Source organism: Somniosus microcephalus, chromosome 13 (assembly GCF_052327205.1).
Source record: "Somniosus microcephalus isolate GS21.2 chromosome 13, FLI_Smic_1.0, whole genome shotgun sequence".
Lineage (NCBI taxonomy): Eukaryota > Metazoa > Chordata > Chondrichthyes > Squaliformes > Somniosidae > Somniosus > Somniosus microcephalus.
Genome location: NC_140999.1, coordinates 29,106,959 through 29,133,839, shown reverse-complemented (window position 1 = coordinate 29,133,839; position 26,881 = coordinate 29,106,959). Strand labels below are relative to the sequence as shown.

General features: G+C 45.8%; 1 protein-coding gene across 9 annotated transcripts in view; it reads right to left on the bottom strand.

Moving 5' to 3' along the window:
* Positions 1–26,881, bottom strand: part of LOC147108167 (transcription factor E2-alpha-like) — a 153,893-nt gene that overhangs the window by 79,550 nt on the left and 47,462 nt on the right. For all 9 annotated transcript variants that reach the window (XM_086004692.1, XM_086004687.1, XM_086004686.1 and 6 more), the window contains 2 exons: positions 20,862–20,941; positions 14,826–14,925 (listed from right to left, as the gene is read on the bottom strand). In XM_086004692.1, the coding sequence (XP_085860818.1) occupies positions 14,826–14,925; positions 20,862–20,941 (180 nt within the window). The remainder of the gene's footprint in view (positions 1–14,825; positions 14,926–20,861; positions 20,942–26,881) is intronic.

Sequence of the window (26,881 nt, the reverse complement as noted above, 5' to 3'; positions counted from 1 at the left end):
TAGCTAGCTGACTCTTCTAGGTGGTCCACTGTGGAACAGAGTACACAACAGCAAATGTGACGGCAAGTCCACTTATATTTATATAAATGTAAAAAAACCACAGGTGACCAGATTCAGATGAATGGAGAGTTTGAGGTGGGGGGTTGTAGTGCAGGGTAGGATAAAGGCAGCAGAGATCTGGAAGAACAAGTTTACATAGGGTGAAAGGTGGGAGGCCAGCCAGCAGAACATTGGAATGGTTGAGTCTGGAGACAATAAAAGCATGGATGGGGGTTTCAGTGGCAAATGGGTTGAGGTAGGGGCGGAGGCAATCAACGTTACAGGTGGAAGTAGGCAGTGTTTGCGATGGAGATGATATGGAGTCAGAAGTTCTGCTCGCAGTCAAATAGGATGCGGAGGTTGCGAAACAGTCGAGTTTGTGACGGGGGCCAGACGGTTACTTTGGTCTTCTCGATGTTTAGCTGGAGGAAACTGTGGCTCATCTAAGAGTCGATGCCAGAAAATCAGCCCGATAGTGCAGAAGCAGTGGAGGGTCAAGCGGTAGAGCTGGGTGTCATTAGCATACATGTGGAAGTTGGCCCCTTGTCTGTGAATGAGGTTGCCAAGGAGCAGTATGTAGAAGACGAAAAGGAGAGGGCCAAGGATGGGTTCTTGGGGGGCTCCCAGGGTAATGGGGTGAGGTTGGGAAAAGAAGCCATTCGTAGAGATCTCTAGCTATGACTGGATGTACAAGGAATAAGCAAGGCAGTCTACCAAGCTGGGCAGCAAAGAAGTGTCGGAGAAGGATGATATGGGTGACTGTGTCAAAGACTGCAGTGAGGTCAAGGAGGATGTAGACTGATAATGCACCATGATCACCATCACAGAGGAGACTTATGACTTTGGTTAGGGTTGTTTCGATGCTTTGGGAGCATCAGAATTGGAGAGATTCAACTCGGGATCTGGAAGGCAACAACACAAAGACTCCAGAGGAAACGGAGGTTGGAAACAGTGTGGTAGTTTGTAAGAAGAGGAATAAAGGGTGGGGGTGATGACAGTGGTTGTTAAATGGAGGGGGCAGCACCGGAGGAGAGGGAACCATTTACATTACTTGACTTCTCTTTCTGATGCTAGCACGGTGGCATAGTGGTTAGCACTGTTGCCTCACAGCTCCAGGGACCCGGGTTCGAATCCGGCCTCGGGTGACTGTCAGTGTGGAGTTTGCACATTCTCCCCGTGTTTGCGTGGGTTTCCTCCGGGTGCTCCGGTTTCCTCCCACAGTCCAAAGATGTGCAGGTTAGGTTGATTGGCTATGATAAAATTGACCCTTAGTGTTAGGGGGATTAAATACGTGGGGTTACGGGGATAGGGTGGGATATGTGTTGGTGTAGGGGTTACAGGGATCGGGGGTGGGATATGTGTCGGTGCAGGCTCGATGGGCCGAAATGGCCTCTATCTGCACTGTGAGGTTTCTGTGATTTCTGTGATAATCAACAGTTTGGTGGTAATGAAATTGAGGAAGCAGGAGATAGGTTTCATGGACGAAATGGGCTCAGAAAGTGTATGGGGTGAAATGGGAGAGATACTAGAGATAGGGGTGCAGGGCTAGGTTCTGAAGCACGGAAGGAATTTGGGAGATATTTTGACTTGGTGGGCAGGCAAGGAGAAGGGAGGCAAAGTAGCAGAGGCAGCTGAATACCGGTCTCGATCTTCATGACAAAGTTGATCACTTTACACTTGTTCGAGATGAGGTGGGGGGGAGGGGGTGGGAAGAGGAGATAGGTTGACAGTGGAAAAAAGAAGCTAGGGGTTTATCTTTATTCTCCGGGATGAACCTACATTAATGGGCAGTTTTGGCAAAGCAAACAGAGGCTCGGACAGCTCGATGCATTCCACCCAGATCTGTCAATGAATAGCTAAGTCAGTTTGCATGCCTGATGCGTTTAAGCACCACACAAGTATCGACTGTCGAAGGCCAGTCATTTGGCATTTGAATTTTAAAACAAGCTGAAGAGCAATGTAACCACTACATCCAAGCAGTCAGAGATTAGTTTCCATGTGCACAATTAACCCAATCCAAGATGCAGCATCCACTAGCTGCCATCTTATTTTGCAGCCTGGTGCTTGATTCCTTCCTCTTAAACTCCAGTCCTTGATGACCCACTTACTTCCTATCCTATTTTCCCATCACGAGTGATCCGGCCCCATTTTCCACCAGGGTGACTTTGGGGGGCGGGAGGTGGAGGAGAGGAAGAGGGAAAGAGGAGGCATGGAGAAAGCGGGGGGTGAGAGCATGCACCAGAGGGAACATGCAAGACAAAAACAGTCAAGAGATACAGGCAGACAGACCGAGTGGGAGCAATGGAACAAAACAGAGCCACAGCGAGACAAACACCCAAAAAGACAGATAAAGATAGATGGAGAAATGCAAGTGAGACAATAGAACACACACACACACACACACACACACACTCTCGCACCCAAGTCAGAAGGTTTAAGACCCATTCCAGAGACTTTAGCACATAATCTAGATTGACACTTCATTGCAGTACTGAGGAAGCGCTGCACTGTTGGAAGTGCTGTCTTTCAAATGAGATGTTAAACCAAAGCAGTCTTCCCTCAGGTGGATGTAAAAGATCCTATGGCACTATTCAAAGCAGAGCAGAGTTTTCCCAGTGTCTTGACCAGAAATTATCCCTCAATCATCACTAAAAAAGTTTAATTGGTCATTTATCATATTGCTGTCTGTGGGACCTGGCTGCCACATTTCCCTACATTACAGCAGTGACTGCACTTCTAAAAGAAATGTACTTCAGTGGCTTGAACACACGTTGGGGCACTCAGATCATTAAAGTTGTCTAAATCCGAGTTCTTTCTTTCACATTCTGGTCCCAGCCTTGTGGCCTACTTCAAAAGCCTGGCCCTGCCCCAGAATCATTCTAAGATACCATCCGGACCAGTGGTTTCCAAATCTGAAGAGTCAAATGTTGCCACTTTGTGGAGAATAGAATTCAGTGTCCATTTGAATTAATTTGAAAAGTCAACCAGTCAACAACAACAAAATTATTTCAAAGGGAAGGGTAGTTACTCTAAACTTAGAAATAGTAGGTTAAAATTCTAAGCAATTCAATCACATTTCTGATCAGTGGTCAACTGGCCTATGATCAACTACTTCACGACTGATACAAAAAGTTAATTTCCCCATTTAATTCCCTGTTTGTCTGAAAAAAGTTGCATATAAATATTTACTAAAAAGTTGTTCATGAAAAAAATTAGCCATCTTTTATTCAATACAAAGTCTTCTAGATCCAAATTGTTGAATAAAAATAGAAACAAAAAGATGATCATCCTTCTAGGTAGCAAAATGTTGAATGGCATGAACCACTGTCACCAATGCTGTTAACATCTAGAGAACAGGTGGACTTGGTGTAGAAAAATGAGAGATATGATTAATTCCCCACTCTTGGCACAGTATCCATGGCTCAGCAGAACTTACTAAGCCTGTGCTACAGTACCTGCCAACATTTGAAAGTAAACAGAACCATGCAAATAAGGAACATACACTTTAGTGAGCAACAGCAATTCCCCGGACGTCTTTGTGGGGAAATCCACTGCTCGGTGTGGCACTTGGCCATACAGGAAAGGAAGATCTTGGAAGGTCTCGGGTCTGCGCTGAATACAGCCAGCATGGCAATTGGGGCACTTCAGTCAATCTCAGCAGTTTGGATTAAGGAAGAGTCCCCACTCCTGGTAACTTTCTCGAGGGGAAATGCAGGCGTGGACATTGGATGAGAGCAGGATTGGGATCAGCTATGATGCCATCTCTCTTCTTCCACCCCCCCCCCCCACCCCATTAATGCCATTTCTCGCTGATGCTTGGGCCGTCTATTTGAAGGACCTTCCCAAAACGGCAGACGTGGATGTCAGCATGAGTGGGGACTTCAAGGAATCTTTAAGAATGAAGCCAACTGAAATCAATTTAAAATTTGCAATATTTGCCTGGCTGATGTATTGTGTAATATAAATAAGTACATTTTATCGATACAGAAATTTTACCAGTCAAGGCACATCAGAGCTCTGCTTCTGTCACAACATATTCCTTTCTGTTAAGAGTTCCTATATTAATTATTTTGCATTATTAGCCATAATACATTTCATCTGCAATCTATTGGTCTAATTACCTAAATTCATCTGATTCTGGTTATACTGTTCCTTGTTATTTGCTTTGCCTCCTAATCTGATATAATCTCCAAATTGTTTGGCTTACTCTAAGAGTCGTTAAAAAAAAAAGCAAGATTCCAACACCCCTGCCATTCACAAGGGCAGGTTTGCGTGCGACCGTGGGGAAGTTGGTCAGAGCGAGCTTGCCGCCCACACGATGGAAGATGTCCAAAGCCTGACCCACTTTCCTGGTCGGGCCTCATCAGCATTCCATCGCCAAGCTGCTCGCACTTGAGGCAGCTCGCCAATAGTAAGGGACAGGAAATACAGTGGCTCCATCCCAGAGCCCAGCTAGGTGGAGGGGAGGGATTAGCATTAATGCCGTTTCTAGCTGATGCTTGGGCCGCCCATTTCAAGGACCTTCCCAAAATGACAGACTCGGACATCAGCATGAACGGAGATGTTAAGTGCTGCACTATTTTGATCACGCTACCTGCCCTCTAACCGCCCCCCCAAGCAAAAGTGATCTCTTTATAATGTGTAAAGCTCCATTTCTGGTCCCACTTCATTTCTTATTTTTGAACCGTTTTTTATATAAATAGTGCTACATTTTTATCTCCTATTACATGACTTCTAACCTCAGCCACTAAATCGCTGATGCAGAAATTTAGCAAAGGGTTTCTGAAAACCCAATGTCAACTGCATTGCCCCTACCCACCACGTCAGTCATGTCTTTGCTGCGGACACCCTCGCAATCCAAGCAGGTACTCGTGTCCAACCGGTTTCTGCAGTATAACAGCTTCACTAAGCACACTATTCACATAACGTTTATGATCTTTTACCAACTGAAAACAAGCTAAATTAACATCCCAGTGCTTTCACCATTACATACCAAATAAAGTTCCAGAAAATTTCCAGTGCAGTTTAAAGGATTACACAATTCTTCCATTACTTATTACGAGACACTATTTTGGTACAATTAGTTCTACTTATTCAACAGCTCATGTCAACACTTCCATCTATTTTGGTATGTTTTCCACCACATTCAAAATGACAAAGATCGAGTTTCAGTTTAGCTTGTAAACATTACGTTTTGGACACTCAACCGCATGTTCCATTAGCTCCTTCCAAGGTGAAAACCTGGGAAACCATGCAATCTCTTTCTCCACCCCGTTCCAAATGAGTTGATGAATAAGATTGAAAGCTGTCACATTTTAATTGAGTTGATGGTTGAATTTCTATTACTCTTGCAGTGGAAGGCAACAGTTGAAACCGATTAATCAGAAATTAACCGACAACCCTAGCAACAAGCAATTAAACTGCAAGTTCACAAGGTGAAAATTGGCCAATCATTCCCTGGCTCAAAAGGGGTGCCAATCTGACTGCCTTGGGAAGTTACCTCAGTCATCCACTGCTGGAATGGAGTATAGCTTCAGTTTTTGGCTGTTGGTTCTTTCTGCTCAGTGACTGACTATAAATGTTGGTTCAGAACTGTAGGTTAATGCTGCAAAATGCCCCATCCACTACAACGCAAGTGGTAAAACTTCAAAGTGAAAGAAAACATTTAAAGATTACACACACAAATTGCACAACATCTTATTGATTGCCTAAGATACGATTACTGATGTTAACTTGAGAGTGGAATTTCATAGTCCTATCACTTGGCTGCAATCACAACTGATAAAGCTCAGAGAATAGTATTGATTCTGAAGTTCAGATTACTAGAATTTTCTTGTTTCTATATGAAAACAGAAATCCAACCACAGCGAGCGGCTTTGGGGTCTTTTGTTTTATCAATTTATCATTCATACCAGGTGTGTAACTGAAGGCAAAATAGAACCCGATGGCTGTCAATAGTTTTTTCCAAATAATTTCTAACTACTTTAGTTTAGAGCAATGCAATTCCACCTACAGGATCTAAGCTGAATCTAGTCTACACTGAGATGAGATGAGATTCCCTCTGTGAACTGCTAGAGTTCCAAGTTAGATGAGTTTGGACAATCAGAGCAGCAGAGGATTGTCCATTACAGGAAACTTTCATTTATCCGGAGGTTAAATGTCCGGAAAGCTCTATCCATCGGCAAAATTCAGGAGTCGGTTCAGTTAAGTTTTTTTACTTCTCGTTGCTTTTTTTCTCCAGTCGTGGCTCTGCAAGGTCTAGCTGAAGCTGTTGCTTAGCTACAGAGACGATTGCAAGCTATGCTGACTGTTTTGAAGCTGTTGCTAAGCAACAGGGTTTGTTGCTTCACACGGAGCTCAGACGCTCCGTATGTTTTAACATTAGCGCTGGTTTCTACGGCAGTTTTGATGGGACGGCACCAGCTCGGTCCCGTCAGTGCCGGATACCAGAAAGTTTCCTGTATTTGGCATCCCTGGTCAGATGTTGAAGATGTGCTGTAGAAAATGGAAATGTTACACTGGTGAGACAGTTGGAATTGATAGGCATTGTTGAGGGAGACTAAGCATGCATCTAATCTGGGAATGCTCATTATTGACTATGGGTCAATTATTCAACTTCCCATCATATCTCGCATGAATAAGCAAAAAAAGTTAATGCAGGAAACAATATTAGAAGCTAATTAAGTTACTGGATATACACTGAATGATTCTTGCGTCAATTTGAGACAGTTTACTGAAATTCAAGGTAACCATCTCAGCAACATTAGTTTTCAGTGTTGCCTAAGTAGCCTCTTTCCAACAAAATCAACTTAACACTTCTCCCAGAATCATGTACAGAACTAGGTCTCGGGGAACTGTAAGGCAGCAGAAAACTTTCCCAATACAAACATGCAAGGTTTAATACAAGACTTACGTTGAATTTCCTACAAATCTATTAAAAATAAGTTTTAGTGGGGACAAACTAAAAGTGGGAGGAAAAGCCATCTTGATTTTCACCGCCGAGAGTTCCACTTTATAAAGATATAGTGCCTCTGGTAAGCCTCATTTCAACTTTGCGCACATACGTGGAAAGGTTGCTTTCCCTCCCCATCATAGTGGGCAAAGCATAAAGGGAAAAGGGGATATCTTAAAATAAGTGGCAAAGAGACAGTAGAAAAAGAAAACAAGTTTGAATTGCAGACAAACCATATGATATGTCCTTTTTATGGGGCATTAAAGATAACTTGGTACAAGTAGGGCAGCTCTGGTTGGTCTTTTGTGCAGTTCATTAATTAAATACCATAACAATGGAAAATAACTAACAGTCCACATTTTAAACAAGGTGAGGATCAGGAAGCAGGAAAATAAGATTTGGGTAACACTAGGAAGCAAGACAAATATTGGAGTCTAACGAAAGAAGCAACTGAAGTACCCCGCTGAAGAGTAAAGGCAATAAATTCCAAGAAAACAGGTTTAAAAAATGGCAGCTCATACCCAACAAATTCTAATTACTAAGGGCAGCACGGTGGCATAGTGGTTAGCACTGCTGCCTCACAGCGCCAGGGACCCGGGTTCAAATCCGGCCTCGGGTGACTGTGCAAACTCCACACAGACATTCTCCCCGTGTTTGCGTGGGTTTCCTCCGGGTGCTCCGGTTTCCTCCCACAGTCCAAAGATGTGCGGGTTAGGTTGATTGGCCATGATAAAAATTGGCCCTTAGTGTTAGGGGGGGGATTAAATACGTAGGGTTACGGGGATAGGGCTTGTGTGGGATGGCTGTCGGTGTAGGGACCGGGTGCTAGGGTTTGGATGATCAGCCATGATCTCGTTGAATGGCGGAGCAGGCTCGAAGGGCCTACTCCTGCTCCTATCTTCTATGTTTCTAACAAGTGTGCACGCATGAGGGAGTGAGAGCTACTCTTTCTTTATTTGTTTTGAATTATGAATGTTTACAGAAGTAATTTCTTCCAGTGAGAAGACAATTGATCAGTTTATGTTTCCAAAATGGTGTGAAAACCAACAAGAAATTGAAACTTTGACATGACATTTTACATGAAATTGGTTAACTTGTTTACTTCAGAAAACCTAGCTGAGGAAGAGAGATGCAGATGATAGCGCGAGAGAAAGGGGGGGGGGGGGGGGAGGGAGCGAGAAAAATGGGAGGTGGGGGGAGGGAGAGAGAGAGAGATCAGATTACATTTATATATTATATAAAACTAGAGCACCTGTGAACTCTGCTAGGCAATTTTACGATTTGCAAAATTCCCATACCAAATAATTAAACTCCCAGATATCCAAACTTGTGTTTACTTAGGAATTCGGCTTTGTTGCCAGAAAGGGTCACAGCTCGAACTTGGCATTATACACTGTGTATTACAAAAACAAGAATGCAGGAAATTGCTAATAATGTATTAAAAATTCATCTGCGCACACAGAAATAACACTTTTGTTAGTGCTACAAAATAATCTTAGTGTTTTGTACTTCTGAGCTGGAGTTTGAAACGCATGAACATACTTCAATTTCTAAAGGTCTTTGATTAAACAATTGGAGATAGTAATTGGAGCTTGTTGCATCTTGTTTCAAGGAGTGAAATGGGTGCAATGAGGCATAGGGGTTAAAATGAGAGGCCGACCGTCTGGTTTAGGCCCTTTTGCCGAAATGAGTGTGTGATGAGCAGAGCAGGAGCAGGAGCCAGGCCTCCTCTGCTTGAGATTCTTCAGCAACTGCCAACAAAAAGTAATTCTTAAAAGATAATTTCAAAAAGTCATTCCTGTGGAGCCAGGAAGAGCAGGAGTGCTCCTCAACTCGAGTCATCGCTTCCCCTTGTTGACAGTCCACCTCCCCTGCCAGGATTTACCTTCGACCGCTGTCGGCGAAGCAAGCGGCCCGGCATTCGTCTTTTTAAAATGATCGAGCTACTTGTGGAGGCACAACAAGTACCTGTCGTTTTCCCAAATAATGTTAACGCCCCCGAGGCCCAATTCCAGGCTGGCTTCGGGCCACCCGCTGGGGCGCGCGCTCCATACGCTGAACCAATTTCGGGCCGAAAAATTGGCCTTAAAAGGAATTTCTGCCCCTTTAACTCAGCCTTTAGATTTTGTGGTGTTAGAAGGACAGAATACTACATTGTGCATTGCATGGTATAATGCTCCTACATGTCTAAACAAAAAAGTGCAACTTTTGAGCAACGCCATGGGAGCTTCTATATGTACACTTGTCAACATATCAAACACGTGCCTGAAACTGAATTGAAGAGTTGTGGAACAAGCAAATTACAGTTCTAATATCACATTTTCATCTTTTATTACCAACTAAATGTTAATATTCCAGCTAAATATTTCCTTGCCACATGGTAATGTTTTTATACAAAAACAATTTGCATTTATATAGCGCCTTTAACGTAGTAAAACTTCCAAAGGCGTGTCACAGGAGCACTATCAGTCAAAATTCAACACACAGCCACATAAGATATTAGGACAGATGACCAAAAGCTTGCTCAGAGGTAAGGGTTTAATGCGCGTCTTAAAAGGAGGGAGGAATGGAGACTTTACATAGAAACATAGAAGATAGGAGCAGGAGTAGGCCATTCGGCCCTTCGAGCCTGCTCCGCCATTCAACGAGATCATGGCTGATCATCCAAACCCTAGCACCCGGTCCCTACACCGACAGCCATCCCACCCAAGCCCTATCCCCGTAACCCCGTAACCCCACGTATTTAATCCCCCCCAACACTAAGGGCCAATTTTTTATCATGGCCAATCAACCTAACCCGCACATTTTGGGAGGGAACACAGCAGTATTTTTCTTGGTAATTAATCTCGCAGATTCTTCGGTGAGCCACTGCTCCGGCTAGCACTACTTAAAATCCCATCCATATAATAATTATAGGTTGTCTTCAGATAACATATTTAGCTTGAGGCCTAGACACTTGAAGGCATGGCTGCCAATGTAAGGGCAAAGGAAATTGGGGGTGCACAAGAGGCCAGAATTGGAGGAACGCAGCGCTCTCGGAGGGTTGTAGGGCTGGAGGAGGTTACAGAGATAGAGGGGCGAAGCCATCAAGCTATCTGAACATGAGAATTTAAAATTGGAGGCGTTGCTGGACAGGGGTCAATGTAGGTCAGTGAGCACAGGGGGTAATGGGAAAATTGGACGTGGTGCGAGTTACGATACAGCCAAGAGAGTTTTGGATAAGCTCAAGTTTAGAGGGTGGAAGATGGGAGGCCGGCCAGGGAAGCATTGGAGGAGTCGAGTTTGAAGGCAACAAAGGCATGGATGAGGTGAAACTTAGCAAAAATAAATCAGGAATAATTTTTACTGTCCAGGCGTTTAAATCAGTGGAAAATTAATTAAACCGAAAACAAAGTTGACAAACTTCAGCAATTTATTTTGATTGCCACAAAACGGTTCTGCAGGGTTTTTAAGCTGTACATGACGATGCATCGGTCCGTCGGCTTTCCAAGACATCAAAAGGCAAGACGCAGAACAGATATTATAAACAAATTAAAGTAAAATATATGGCCAATGAAATAAAAAAGGCGCAGAAGTTGTTGCAGACTTCATTTAAAATTTCCTCGCCTCCACTTTCACTTGATTTCATACACAAAGTAAAAAAATTAGAGTTTGCAGAACAGCTCTGAGGTTACAAACTGAAATATAAACAAAATCCAGTATGTCTATGAAGGGTCAAAAAATGTCTTTAAACAATGCAAATTAAGACAATCAAGCTTTTAAAAAAAAAAAAAAAAAAAAAATTCTTCCCCTTGGCATAACAAATTAATCACTCTCAAGGGGAGCAGGTGCAAAACAGCCACATGGCACTGTACTGTTTCCCTAATCCACAGGGAATTTACACATGGATGCCCACGAATTACTCTCTGCAAATCCTACAGGACAAACATCATTCACACATCTTACATTGTCGCCTGCAAGTTCTTTGCCTCTAATCATAATCATGCAGCTAAACTTGAGAAAAACCTCTCCAAATGTGGAAAAGGTCCTAGACTCCCAACTATTCGCACCATTAGCAAAAAAATGTTTGCTCCTGCTTTTGAAGCAGCTCCGTTAACTCCCCAGCAATGCCGCAAAAAAACACAGTAGTATTTTTCTTGGTAATTAATCTCGCAGATTCTTCGGCGAGCCACTGCTCCGGCTAGCACTACTTAAAATCCCATTCATATAATTATAGGTTGTCTTCAGATAACATATTTAGCAAACCAGCATCTCCATCTCCTTTAGCATTCATTGTCTGACACTTCAGAATTAGACACTTATTGTACTGTTATACTTGAAGTCTAATTTGTCAACTGAACGACATTTTTTCCCATCTTAATATTTTCTGCTTTTATGAAACCCTGAGCTGCAAGTGAAAATGCTAAAATGAGCATAGCTTCAGGAACCAGTTATATCTTCAGAGCGCATACAACCGTAAGCATTGTAAAGTTCTGTAACACACTTATTAAATATTTCAGGATTAACAGTCCAGGACCAGCAGTGACTAAAAGCCTTGTAACAGTAACGGTCAATTTGGCAAACAGATGGCCAGACTGGTCCTATGCTGTAATTTTACCCAACTAGGAAAGCATTCCTCATTTTGAAGTTACTTGCAGCTTTAAATTCAATTAAGCTCCAATACCCTTCTGCCCAACTTCTGAAGACCCCGGCATAGACATTTTTCAAATGAGCAGCTCTCACTAATATGGTTAGCACACTGTACATCATACAAGTTACTGTAGAATGATTTAAAATCATGGCCAATATATTTTCCAGGTATAGGTCAGGCTTTCATGATATTTAAAAAAAAGTCTGCAGTCTAAGTAACTGTGGCAATTATTATTATTTCAGGCCAGAACGTTCCCTGAAAAACACATTTTATTGAAAAGCATCAATGATCAGTTTTTAATGCTGAACCAATGTATGCAAGTGGCCCTTATGAACTATTTAATGTTTTGTTACCAATATGCTACAAAAGGAAAAAATAATTTAAGCCGATCTGCTCGAGTGTTGTGGCACGCCTTTCTTGCAGGATGTTCTGTGTGCATCACCTCAAATCGCTCTCACCACTATTACCAGTACTTCACCCTAATCTCACATTGTGGTCTCAAGACACAACAGGAAAAATTGAACTGTACGGTATGGCATTTTTCCAAATTCAAAATATATATATATTTTTTTTTAATACAAAAACCCCATTACTGAAACACACTTGACAAACAGTGTATACATACACCCCTACCTTCAAACCAGCATCATCAACTTAACTCTACCATGCTGTCTCTGATTGCACCAAGCACAAAGGAGTTTTTATATACACATCCACCACAAAACAAGCTTACAAATCCATTAGAGTATAACTGCACCGCAATAAACGTGTGATCATGGCAGAGGACAGCAGTTTCAAACATTCTACCTGCAATCTTGTCCTTCAAGTTGCTTGTCCTAAATTGCAACCTATTGTACTCCCAGGAGTCCATTTTGTTTTAATTAAACAAAAAGTGGCCCAGTAACAAATACCGTATTAATTGTTCCAAATTACTTACTGTAGTAAAATGGGAATAAATAGCCTTTTCAGTAAGCCCCTCAAGTGTTTATATGGTGCAAGTGAGAATTTGATCCCAAAACACTAAACTCAGTGGGAAAGTGAGAGTCTCCCCCAGTCGGCAGCAATAGGTTTCAAAGGAGTTGGAAAGCAGAACAGAAGCTCATTAGAGAAAGCTACGGGGCCTGAAAAGGCAGCAGACACAAGTCAGGAGTGACTGGAGACTCAAAATGCACAGCAGAAACCAGATCATAGAACAACAGATAACGTGAGGTGCATCAGAGACAGTTTTATCAGAGGAAGCAAAGGTAGAAGTAGAGATGCCAACTCAGGGCAGACTGGAAATAAGGTGGCAGGTGGAAAAAAAAATACATAGTACATAATAAAATAGAAGGGCAAGCAAGACATTCAGAATGTACCTGGAAAAGATCAAAATACAACAAAACACTGGGGATGTCACAGAGCAGATCAGAGCCAAAATAGCTACTGCAGAAAGCAGCTTAGGGCTGTCAGCAGAGATTCTTCATTAGTTATGCTTCATGTACTATGGTATGGGAGCCAATTCAAGTAGAAAATTGCAAGGATATACCTCTGAGGAACTTTTCCATGAGAAACTAAACTACTTTCCCTTCCCAAATTAGAATGCATTTTCATATTTGCTGTTTTCTTCTAATATACTAGCAAGAGGACAGTATGCCTTTGGCGTGTCCTTTCTCATCAAGCCTATGGTTGAAACCTGAATTTTTTTCTTGGTTTCATTACAAAAAGCCAAGTATCTGGTCATGTGGTATCAGACAGGGCTGGCAATGCAATCTACCTGGAAGGCAGCCCAACAGAAGATGATAATTATGCTCACCTCTTGCATACAGTATAAGACAAATTCTCTCAGCAGTCACATCTTGCTCAAGAATTCTTCCAAAAATACATCAGCAACAGGTCCCCATTGACAAGGGCAACTTTTCTTAGAACATCTTGGCGGGACTAGGCAGGGGAGTGGTAGGTCTGAATACGAACAGATCTGTATCTTCACCACCTCCAAAGTTGGGCAATTCCTTGGCCTGGGCCTATCAATGAGGAAAGCCTTTTTGCCAAACTTCATCTCTCCTATCCACATCGATATCCTGAACATAATTCATTAAGAACCGGGCTGATTTTTTCAATCCTATATCCGCTGTAGTTCACCAGATTGCGATTAGCAGACTGTAGATATAGCTTCAGAGGTGGATGCTTGCCATATTCAAACCATCTGGACAGTTCCATTATAAGGCTTATAAAACAAAAGCCCCAAAATTGTGGACCGAGCTCAGCTTCCTCCTTTACATCCAATCGATTGGTCAACAAGATTGCTTCTCATCACCAAAAACCCAATCGACGTTTTAATCACCCTGGGGCTGTCGTTCTCCGCTGCTCTCTTTGCTGACCTCCCAATTTCTACCATTCACAAACCACAAGCCATCCAGAATGCAGTGAGATTTTTTCTGTCCACACAGAGGACTGCACCCTCATCATCCATGACCTCAGCAAGATTCACTGGCTTCTTGTGGCCCAGAGAATCCACCAAGATTTGCATCCTCACGTTCAAATCCCTCCATGGCCTTGCTCCTCCATAACTCCTTTTTGTTCTTCAGCTCCATGTCCCCATGAAATCCCCCACCCCAAATCTAGGTCTTTCGACCTGTCCATTTTTGAAACAAAGAACTACTGAAAGTAATTGCCACAAGAAGGTTAACCCCTTCTAGATAGAATCAGGTAAACTTCCTAATGGAAAAACAAATAGCAGATGATCCGAAGACATAACAACCAGGTGACCACCGATGAGAAAATAAATCTAGGACAGAATTTGGGACTTGGTTGCCCATAGAGCATTGGGTCCATCTTAAGAAATGAGTCCCAAACTGATGAATATTTAAGTATTACCACATGCACAACCACTTCACTTGGTTATAAACGATCTGTATTCAGACAGGTTGCATAGCAGGGATCACTGAATACTAACAAAGGGTAAAAGGGAGAGGAAGCAGAAAAAAAATACTCCTTGCAGATTTTGTACATCTATAAGCAGTTGCGTTGAGACTAGGCTTCATTGCATCTTCCAGTTGGAAAAACCCTATTCAGACAACTCCACTTCCAGCCACCTGCCAGAGAGACCTGGAATATTTCCTGTTTCTGAATGCCAATTGCAGTGCTCAGAGGGGGAAAAAAATAATCTAAAGCAGTAAGGCTACACCAAAGAGATTTAGAAATTAAAAATCATTTATTTTTACTCACCAAGGCCAGAGTTCATGAAGGATGAAGAAGGTATGCCATCATGTGATGACAACTCTCTGTTGGGTACATGATCACCATAGTGGGAACCTTCACCATAGCCCTGCAAAAACAAAAATGGAATCAGTCAGGCCGCATACAGCAAAGCTAGTAAAAGTCAGAGCAGTAAATATAAGACTTAAAACATTAGCATGAGCAAAGAAAGGAATTCCTGGCATCCAGGAACAAACTTCAGCATCAGCCTCCTGTAATAGTTTGGAACACGTTGCATTTTCCTAACCTGCTGATTTACTCTTCTACAGTAGCTCAATATACTAAGATTGGTTATTCATAGCTGCAATGCTAGTTCAACCATTACCAGGAGGACAGAGCTTGAATCCTGAATCCCAGCACTGACTTGTGTTAGTAATCAGCCTTCACTAACCAAGAGAATGAATTTCCACCAATTTTGGTAAAGTTTCTGTGGCGAGTTTAATGGACAATTAATGTGCAAATGCAACAACTTCATGAACATCACAGCACTGTGAGGTTTCTGTGATTCTGTGAAACCCCACACTGCAGACAGAGGCCATTTCGGCCCATCGAGCCTGCACCGACATATTCCACCCTATCCCCGTAACCCCACGTATTTAATCCCCCTAACACTAAGGGTCAATTTATCATAGCCAATCAACTTAACCCGCACATCTTTGGACTGTGGGAGGAAACCGGAGCACCCGGAGGAAACCCACGCAAACACGGGGAGAATGTGCAAAACTCCACACAGACAGTCGCCCGAGGCTGGATTCGAACCCGGGTCCCTGGCGCTGTGAGGCAACAATGCTAACCACAATGCCACCGTGGAGGTTCAATGCAAGATGCCGTTTTCGCAAAGCTAACAGCAAAGTTTTGTGGCGATTCGCAATTCACAGGGTTTCTCTCCCTCGCTACAAGTTCCTGCCGATTCAGTCACGTTATTTTTTCAGCAAAATCTGGCCCAGTGTTTAAAAAAACCCACAACTTCCAAGTAAGTGATAGCTGAGCATTCCACCATCTGCCCAGATGGAGGAAAATAAATACCTTGATTTGCAAAATGTTTTCAACAGGATCAGCAAGAACAAATATCTCCACCCCCTCTGGTTCAAGTCTAGCAGGCAAGACAGTATGTACAGAACATTCAAAGAACCAAAAAGATACTACATTGATGATTAGTAGTTTTACAGGAAGTAGGAGTTATTGTACATTTTACCTCCAATTTCTCTGCCATTGCTTCACATTGCACCATAAGCACCAAGCAAAATTAGTCTGTTACGCCTAGTGATTTGATTTCCTCAGATTTGATGGACATGCCCGGATGATGGTTCCTTCCTCTATTTTTCCCCCCTCTCCTGTAACACAGGTTGAGCGTCCAAAATCCGGAGTTCCAGAATCCGGAACGATTGCTGGCAGGGTCGTCCGGAATCCAGAACTCCGGATTTTGGACGCTCAACCTGTACTTCAAAAAGCCATTCATTTTTGTTATTTTTTTGTTGTTGAAAAATCCTATGAAAAATGCGAGGGTTGCAATAAAACTTTAGTGTTGTGTTTTATCCTCCTTAATCTGCACAGCTCCACTAAGTGTTTCCGCCAGGCTGCGGCCATGGCACCACGCCGCCCTGGTGGCCTAGTGTGGGCCATCGGATGCTCTGCAGAGCTCACAGCATCCCTCCCCTTTAACAGAAGGGGAGGGGGGCGGAGAAACGCGTCAGCACTATGCGGAGCGGCCCAGGCATTTCCGGACTCGGAACGTGTTTCTGATGTCCGAAGTTCGGAAACGCCCGAGCCCAGGTTGCGATATTTCCGGACATCAGAAACACGTTCCAAAGTCCGGAAAAACACGAAACCTGGCTCGGTTTCGGTCCCGAGGTTGCCGGATTCAGGACGCTCAACCTGCATTAACTTCTTCCATGGACATTGACCACTCTCCAGTAACTCAATTAAGTGACCACTAAATGTATGAGCCTAGACATAAGTGTGGAACCCCATTTCTAATCACTTTCCAGTGACACCTGTTGAAGACTGCATGTGTTTCTGTGTGGACATTGAGGGAGGCCAGAACTAGACTTGGCTACAATGCCCTGCAAGACCTTAGGCTCTTAGGTGAGGTCTAATTAGGGAAAATTGGAAAACAAATACTTGGGCCACGATTTTGCCGGCGCTCAGAGGGCGGGTCAGAGGTTAAATTAGATTTGATTGACGGCAGGTTCCGATCCCGCCGTCAACCCGCCTCCAAACAGCTTTCCCAAGTGTCGATCCATGATTTACAAATGGACCAGACACCTAGCGGCGGGAAGCGGATTAAAGGCAATTACCTGCCTATTAACAGGTACTTGCCAGTAGTTTTCAGCCTGTTTTGGGATTTTCCCGCTTCTGGGTTGGGTTTCCCGATGTCCGGACACAACGCCGGGTAAGTGCGGTGTGTTGTGAGTCTGGTGTAATGTTTGTGGAATGATGACAGCTGCAGAAGTGGTGTGAAGTATCCAATGTTGCACATGGTGAGTTTCAGAGCAAAGAAAATGTTGGGTACTGCATTTTTTTTTTTTTTTTTTATTTTTTTTTAAAAAACATTTAGATATCTTTAGCTTACCATTTTTAAAATCCAACTATATGTCCAGTGCCGCCTCATTGGGAGAACCTCTCTCACCAGTGACAGATTGCTTCTGTCATCTCATCTGCAGCTGCCATCTATTCCAGCATAGGGAGTCATTGGAGAGCCTGGGTGCAAGAAGTCACCTTTGTTCAGTGATTGTCAGTGTTTTCAGCACCTCAATGCTGTCAAACACTGAGAAATCAACTGTCAAAATAAAATTGTGCATGGTCCCTTTAAGGAAACCGGCAGATGACGCGTCAAGTGACATCATCAGACCTGCTTCCTGTTAATTGGCCAGTAAGCTAGCAGGGCGGGCTCAACAAGGTCAATCAAGGGAAAATCACATCTGTGGAGCGGAGGCAGCTGGGGGCGGGACCGGAAGCCTGAAACCAGCTGTCCCGCACCCATCCAGACACCGATGACAAAATCGCGGCCTTAGTGAGCAACCACTATGTGGTAAACCACTGTTTGTATTCCTGTTTGTATTCCACTGTGTACATGCCTGGACATGCCTCGGCTGACTCCTCCCACAGGTCCTAGTATAAAGGTGACTGCTCCCCAGCCCTTTGTATCCTGGACCGGTCGACCACGCGAGGCAGACCTCCATTCTGTTGTTAATAAAAGCCTTTAGTTACTCTTCTAACTCTCAGTCTTTTATGAGTAATTAATAGCGCATCAATTTTATTAACAACATTTTTATAATGGAGAAGATCCTCACACCAGCATGCCTGGACTTAGATCATCGGGAGGCGGACTCATCCACCAAGTTTACTCACTGGCTTAAGTGTTTCGAAAAATTCCTGACCGCCTCCGAAGCAATCAAATCGGATGAGGACAAACTGGATGTCCTGACCTCCAAAGTGAACCACCGAGTGTACTCGGTCATCCAAGACGCGACCTCGTACGCGAACGCTATCAAGCTCCTCAAGGACCAGTACACGCGCCCAGTGAACGAAGTGTACGCCAGGCACCTCCTGGGGAGTCGTAAACAACAACCTGGGGAATCGACCGTGGAATACCTTCAGGCACTGTCTGTGCTTGGCCGGGCCTGTGGTTGTAAGGATGTAAAGGCCGCCGTGTACACAGAGGAACTTATCCGGGACGCTTTTGTAGCGGGCCACAGATCCAATTACACCCGACAGCGACTGTTGGAGCAGAGTAACCTCGACCTCAACAAGGCCTCTGAACTCGCACTATCGTTGGATGCAGCCTACCAGGGCATGGATGCCTACTCCTCTGCACCGTGGACGCCGCGGGGAATGACAGCCTGGGACACGGTAGGACCGCCTCATAGCGCCGTGCCACCCCAGCCACACCCCAACAATGGCCCAACTACCGCAGCAGTGTCCCAAGGCCAGACAGCAGTGCCCCAAGGCCAGAAATGCTACTTCTGTGGCCAGGCAAAACACCCCAGAGCGCGCTGCCCGGCGAAAAACGCGATCTGCACCCTCAGGGGCCGCAGTAACCCACTACCCACTACCACCCCCCCCCCCCCACGATCCGATATCCAGCCCCAGCAGACGGCAGGCCTGGGCCCCACGACCCGCTCGACATCTACGAGGACGACACGCCTGTGCCACAGCCTACGCTGGACTCGACGCCGGAAGCTTCACTACCCCTGCCGTCGCCACGCCGATCACAGCGGCAGACAAGACCTCCGGAGAGACTCCAATACACTAACTTTTAATACACTTCACCCCGCCAGACTCAATTTTAAACAAGGGGTGAATGTGGTAAACCACTGTTTGTATTCCTGTTTGTCCTGTTTGTATTCCACTGTGTACATGCCTGGACATGCCTCGGCTGACTCCTCCCACAGGTCCTAGTATAAAGGTGACTGCTCCCCAGCCCTTTGTATCCTGGACCGGTCGACCACGCGAGGCAGACCTCCATTCTGTTGTTAATAAAAGCCTTTAGTTACTCTTCTAACTCTCAGTCTTTTATGAGTAATTGATAGCGCATCACACTACAACTTGAGTCAGTCAGGAATCCATGTGTATGGAATAGGCTGTGATACAGAAGTCACTCGCCAGACTGTTATCCATGGTCAAGTTTCTCTTGGCATTCCATCTAGTTAGCCTAGCCAGTTCTCTTTTTTTACAGCGACAAGGAGGAAAGCACAGTCTATATTTTTCTAAAAGTGTGTGACTATGTCTCAAAAAAGTTTGGAGGCTTTAACCACATTGAACCCAGGTCATGCTACCTTTTCAGACCTTGCCAGTATTATAGCCAACACCTTCATCCCAACATCCACTTTTTTTGGATGGGAAAGGCAACAAAACAAACTATAGTCCTCTTTCATAGCAATTTTTGTGGAGGTACAAGACTTTCCATAAGCCTGCTAAAATGACATTTGGTTTACTGCTGGTAATAAATATTAAATCAGCACGGATTCCTCCCAACTGGAGCTTGAATTTACTAGTGGGTTTGATTTAGAGCCAGGTGAATAAGCTGCCCAATGAGTAAAAAACACAGGTTTTTTTTTTTTTTTTAAATACTGCGGAAGGCAGTAAAAATTGACCTATATATAGATATTTGAAAAAGCTACTTGTTCAAACTAGGCAAGAACCTAATTAACCAGCAAAACATTCAGAATATTAGAATTACCAGAGCTGACATTAGACTGATTACACTACAACGGTAGCTTTGGTGTGTGCTAGTCGTATCATTAACCTGTAATCAAGGCCTGACACGACTCGAAGACTCACCCTGCTCCGCTTTATGTTGGGTTGGGCCCCAACTCTCAAATTACACTACGGAATTCATTGTCAGTATGAAACCAAGCCATTTTGTACAGATGCTACCACTGTATTGTAAATGCATTTCTACAGCGCCTTTCACAACCATCGGACGTCCCAAAGTGCTTTACAGCCAATGAATTTTTTTTGACGTCTAGTCACTGTTGTAATGTAGGAAACGCAGCAGCCAATTTGAGCACAGCAAGCTCCCACAAACAACAATGCGATAATGAGCAGATAATCTGTTTTAGAGATGTTAATTGAGCAACAAATGTTGGCCAGGACACCAGGGATTACTCCCTTGCTCTTCTTCAAAATAGTGCCCTGGGGTCTTTAACATCCACCTGAGAGCACAGACTCGGTTTAACATCTCGTCCAAAAGACAGCACCTCCAACAGTGCAGCACTCCCTCAGCAATACACTGCACTGGCAGACTAGATTTTTGTGCTCAAGTCTCTGGAGTGCGACTTGAACCCACAACCTTCTAACAGACGAGGGCACCGTAAAAGTACCTTAGTGGCTAGAATCTGGTCGAAATATAAAAGATCATTTTGTGGGGGGAAAAAAAGAAACTTACCCTGTTCAACTTGGTATTTTTGTGGGGTTGGAGGAGAAAGGAAAGATGGGTATTGATTCAGAGCCAGTGAAGGCTGAAGAAAGCCATTTAGGAAGGGGAGAATAAGCTGTTCTTACCCTTGGTTGTTCATATGTTGATGGACTACTGTTCTGTGTGCCTGCTGCCCATGGACCAGGGCCTGTTCTTTCATCCAAACCTACAGGTTAAAACAAAAATCAATTCAGCAGGATTCTTAAGTGAAACCAAAATACTGAAGAAGTCATAAGCAGAAGCTATGAAAATGAGCACATAAGTCATCAGTTAATAATTTCCAAAGAGGAAAATAAATTTGGCCCTCGCTTGCTCCTTTTGCCGATAGTGTTACTTTTTCCACATACATCTATACGAGTATCTGGCTAGGAAGGGATTGAGGGTTTTTAAATACAGACAAAACATGATCTAATACTGTGTGGAACATGAAAGTTTCTAACATTGATAGGACATTGCAAAATCATGCTAAGAAAAAAAAAGACTTGCATTTATATAGCACCTTTCACGACCTCAGGATGTCCCAAAGCATTTTACAGCCAATGAAGTACTTTTTGAAATGTAGTCACTGTTGTAATATAGGAAACACGGCAGACAATTTGCGCACAGGAAGCTCCCACAAACAGCAATGTGATAATGACCGGATAATCTGTTTCAGTGATGTTGATTGAGGGACAAATGTTGGCTCGGACACCGGGGAAGATTTGTCAGACATGATTTACCCTTGACAAAGCCATGCTGACTATCCCCGATTAATCCTTGCCTCTCCAAGTGGAGACTAATTTTGTCCCTCAGAATTTTTTCCAATAATTTCCCTACCACAGATGTTAGGCTCACTGGCCTGTAATTCCCTGGTTTATCCCTGCTACCCTTCTTGAATAATGGTACTACGTTAGCTGTTCTCCAGTCCTCTGGTACATCCCCTGTGGCCAGAGAGGTTCTGAAAATTTGTGTCAGAGCCCCTGCAATCTCCTCCTTTGCCTCCCACAGCAGCCTGGGATACATCTCGTCCGGGCCTGGGGATTTATCCACTTTTTGGCCTGCTAAAACCGCTAGCACCTCCTCCCTCTCGATGCTAATATGTTCAAGTATGCCACAGTCCCCTTGCCCGATTTCTATGTCTGCATCGTCTTTCTCCATAGTGAACATAGATCCCTGAAGGCAGCGGAGCAGGTAGATAAGGTGGTTAAAAAGGCATATGGGATACTTGCCTTCATTAGCCGAGGCATAGAATATAAGAGCAGGGAGGTTATGATGGAGCTGTACAAAACGCTGGTGAGGCCACAGCTGGAGTACTGTGTGCAGTTCTGGTCGCCTCACTATAGGAAGGATGTGATTGCTTTGGAGAGGGTGCAGAGAAGATTCACCAGGATGTTACCTGGGATGGAGCGCCTCAGCTATGAAGAGAGGCTGGACAGGCTGGAGTTGTTTTCCTTGGAGCAGAGAAGGCTGAGGGGGGACCTGATTGAGGTGTACAAAATAATGAGGGGCATAGATAGGGTAGATAAAGAGGAACTTTTCCCCTTAGTGGGGGGGTCAATAACAAGGGGGCATAGATTCAGGGTAAGGGGCAGGAGATTTAGAGGGGATTTGAGGAGGAACTTTTTCACCCAGAGGGTGGTTGGAATGTGGAACTCAATGCCTGAAAGGGTGGTGGAGGCAGGAACCCTCACAACATTCAAGAAGCATTTGGATGAGCACTTGAAATGCCATTGCATACAAGGCTATGGACCAAATGCTGGAAAATGGGATTAGACTGGACAGGGATGGATGGGCGGCGCAGACACGATGGGCCGAAGGGCCTCTTTCTGTGCTGTAAAACTCTATGACTCTCTATGACTCTATGACATGGTTGAGGGAGGGTCAGGACTGGCAGCTCAATATTCCGGGGTATAGAATCTTCAGGCGAGACAGAGGGGGGTGTAAAAGGGGAGGGGGTGTTGCAATATTAATTAAGGAGTCAATTACTGCTGTAAGGAGGGATGATATATTAGCGGGTTCCTCTAATGAGGCCATATGGGTAGAACTTAAAAACAAAAAGGGGGCAAGCACTTTGCTGGGGGTGTACTATAGGCCCCCAAACAGTCAGGGGGAGATAGAGGAACAGATATGTAGGCAAATCTCAGAAAAGTGCGAAAATAATAGGGTAATAATAGTGGGGGATTTCAACTTCCCCAATATAAATTGGGATAGTCAGAGTGTGAAAGGCTTAGAGGGTGCAGAATTCTTAAAGTGCATCCAGGAGAGCTTTTTGAGCCAACATGTAGAAAGTCCTACAAGAGAGGGGGCGGTACTGGACCTAATTCTAGGGAATGTAGCCGGGCAAGTGGTGGAAGTGTCAGTAGGAGAGCATTTTGGCGACAGTGACCATAATTCGGTGAGATTTAAGGTGGTCATGGAAAAGGACAAAGACGGCCCGGAAATAAGGGTTCTAAATTGGGGGAAGGCCGATTTTAATATGATAAGGCAGGATCTGGCCAAAGTGGACTGGGAGCAGCTACTTATAGGAAAATCCACATCAAAACAGTGGGAGACTTTCAGAAGGGAAATAGAGAGAGTACAACGCCAACATGTTCCTGTAAAGGTCAAGGGTGGGACCGACAAGCAAAGGGAACCTTGGATGACAAGGGATATACAAAAATGCATTAGGAATAAAAGGGGGGCTTTTGGCAGTTACAAAAGACTAAAGACGGAAGAAGCCCTAGAGGAGTATAAAAAGTGCAGGGGCATACTTAAAAAAGAAATTAGGAGGGCGAGGAGGGGCCATGAAATAACACTGGTGAGCAAAATAAAGGAAAATCCTAAGATGTTTTATAAGTATATTAAGGGCAAGAGGATAACCAGGGAAAGGGTAGGGCCCATTAGGGACCAAAGTGGCAATCTGTGTGTAGAGCCAGATGAGGTAGGTGGGGTTTTAAATGAATTTTTTGCATCTGTGTTCACTATGGAGAAAGACGACGCAGACATAGAAATCGGGCAAGGGGACTGTGACATACTTGAACATATTAGCATCGAGAGGGAGGTGCTGCTAGCGGTTTTAGCAGGCCAAAAAGTGGATAAATCCCCAGGCCCGGACGAGATGTATCCCAAGCTGCTGTGGGAGGCAAAGGAGGAGATTGCAGGGGCTCTGACACAAATTTTCAGAACCTCTCTGGCCACAGGGGATGTACCAGAGGACTGGAGAACAGCTAACGTAGTACCATTATTCAAGAAGGGTAGCAGGGATAAACCAGGGAATTACAGGCCAGTGAGCCTAACATCTGTGGTAGGGAAATTATTGGAAAAAATTCTGAGGGACAAAATTAGTCTCCACTTGGAGAGGCAAGGATTAATCGGGGATAGTCAGCATGGCTTTGTCAAGGGTAAATCATGTCTGACAAATCTGATTGAATTTTTCGAGGGGGTGACTAGGGGGGTGGATGAGGGAAATGCTGTGGATGTGGTTTACATGGACTTCAGTAAAGCTTTTGACAAAGTCCCGCATAGGAGACTGGTCAAGAAGGTAAGAGCCCATGGGATCCAGGGTGCCTTGGCGCGTTGGATCCTAAACTGGCTGAGTGGCAGGAGGCAGAGGGTGATGGTCGAAGGTTGCTTTTGTGACTGGAAGCCTGTGTCCAGTGGGGTACCTCAGGGATCGGTGCTGGGTCCCTTGTTGTTTGTGATCTACATAAATGATTTGGATGAGAATGTAAAAGGTATGATCAGTAAGTTCGCAGATGACACGAAAATTGGTGGGGTGGTAAATTGCGAGGAGGAAAGCCTCAGGCTACAGGACGATATAAACGGGTTGGTCAGATGGGCGGAAAAGTGGCAAATGGAATTTAACCCTGAAAAGTGCAAGGTGATGCATTTTGGACGGACAAATAAGGCAAGGGAATACACAATGAGTGGTAGGACCCTAGGAAGTACAGAGGGTCAGAGGGACCTTGGTGTACATGTACATAGATCCCTGAAGGCAGCGGAACAGGTAGATAAGGTGGTTAAAAAGGCATATGGGATACTTGCCTTCATTAGCCGAGGCATAGAATATAAGAGCAAGGAGGTTATGATGGAGCTGTACAAAACGCTGGTGAGGCCACAGCTGGAGTACTGTGTGCAGTTCTGGTCGCCTCACTATAGGAAGGATGTGATTGCTTTGGAGAGGGTGCAGAGAAGATTCACCAGGATGTTACCTGGGATGGAGCGCCTCAGCTATGAAGAGAGGCTGGACAGGCTGGGGTTGTTTTCCTTGGAGCAAAGAAGGCTGAGGGGGGACCTGATTGAGGTGTACAAAATGATGAGGGGCATAGATAGGGTAGATAAAGAGGAACTTTTCCCCTTAGTAGGGGGGTCAATAACAAGGGGGCATAGATTCAGGGTAAGGGGCAGGAGATTTAGAGGGGATTTGAGGAGGAACTTCTTCACCCAGAGGGTGGTTGGAATGTGGAACTCAGTGCCTGAAAGGGTGGTAGAGGCAGGAACCCTCACAACATTCAAGAAGCATTTGGATGAGCACTTGAAATGCCATTGCATACAAGGCTATGGACCAAATGCTGGAAAATGGGATTAGACTGGACAGGGATGGATGGGCGGCGCAGACACGATGGGCCGAAGGGCCTCTTTCTGTGCTGTAAAACTCTATGACTCTATACAGGTGCAGGTATAGCCAACATGGGTCCAAATCGTCCAGCAAGTTTTTGCAGGCATAATTTCACACTTTTCTATGGTGTATTTAAATGTTCAAGCGTTAGAAATCAATAATTGTTGATTGAAACATTTGTTATTAGATTTAATGTTTGACATTTAGCAAATAAATCTCACAGAAACACTAATGCAGAAAGGTTCTGAATCTCCACTCCAGTTACTTTACAGGGGTTACTTATGACCACAAGAGCACCACTGAAGGCAACCCTGCAACATTAACAGCCTGGCATGAAAAACACCACTAAAATAAATGCCCCAATATGAATATGGCTTCTTAAAAAAAAATTGAAAGCAAAACAATTGTAAGTATAACAAAATATTAAGGGTTTCAATGGGTATTTATCACCAATATTTGTGGAATTATTTTTCTAAGAGACTGGAAAAAATACAGGTACAAACAGATGTTTTTATGACTTCCCCTCCCCCTTTGATGGGAGGGGAGGGGGGGCGAGCGCGGGCGAGGGGAGGGGGGGGCGAGCGCGCGCGAGGGGAGGGGGGGGCGAGCGCGCGCGAGGGAGGGGGGGCGCGAGGGGAGGGGGGGCGAGCGCGCGCGAGGGGAAGGGGGGGCGAGCGCGCGCGAGGGGAAGGGGGGCGAGCGCGCGCGAGGGGAGGGGGGGCGAGCGCGCGCGAGGGGAGAGGGGGGGCGAGCGCGCGCGAGGGAGGGGGGGCGAGCGCGCGCGAGGGGAGGGGGGGCGAGCGCGCGCGAGGGGAGGGGGGGGCGAGCGCGCGCGAGGGGAGGGGGGGCGAGCTGCGCGCGAGGGGAGGGGGGGCGAGCGCGCGCGAGGGGAGGGGGGGGCGAGCGCGCGCGAGGGGAGGGGGGGCGAGCGCGCGCGAGGGGAGGGGGGGCGAGCGCGCGCGAGGGGAGGGGGGGGCGAGCGCGCGCGAGGGGGAGGGGGGGGCGAGCGCGCGCGCGAGGGGGAGGGGGGGGGCGAGCGCGCGCGAGGGGAGGGGGGGGCGAGCGCGCGCGAGGGGAGGGGGGGGCGAGCGCGCGCGAGGGGGAGGGGGGGGCGAGCGCGCGCGCGAGGGGAGGGGGGGGCGAGCGCGCGCGAGGGGAGGGGGGGGCGAGCGCGCGCGAGGGGAGGGGGGGGCGAGCGCTGCGCGAGGGGAGGGGGGGGCGAGCGCAGCGCGAGGGGAGGGGGGGGCGAGCGCGCGCGAGAGGGGAGGGGGGGGCGAGCGCGCGCGAGGGGAGGGGGGGGCGAGCGCGCGCGAGGGGAGGGGGGGGGCGAGCGCGCGCGAGGGGAGGGGGGGGCGGAGCGCGCGCGAGGGGAGGGGGGGGCGGGCGCGCGCGAGGGGAGGGGGGGCGGGCGCGCGCGCGAGGGGGAGGGGGGGCGGGCGCGCGCGCGAGGGGAGGGGGGGCGGGGCGCGCGCGAGGGGAGGGGGGGGCGGGCGCGCGCGCGAGGGAGGGGAGGGGGGAGGGGGGGGCGGG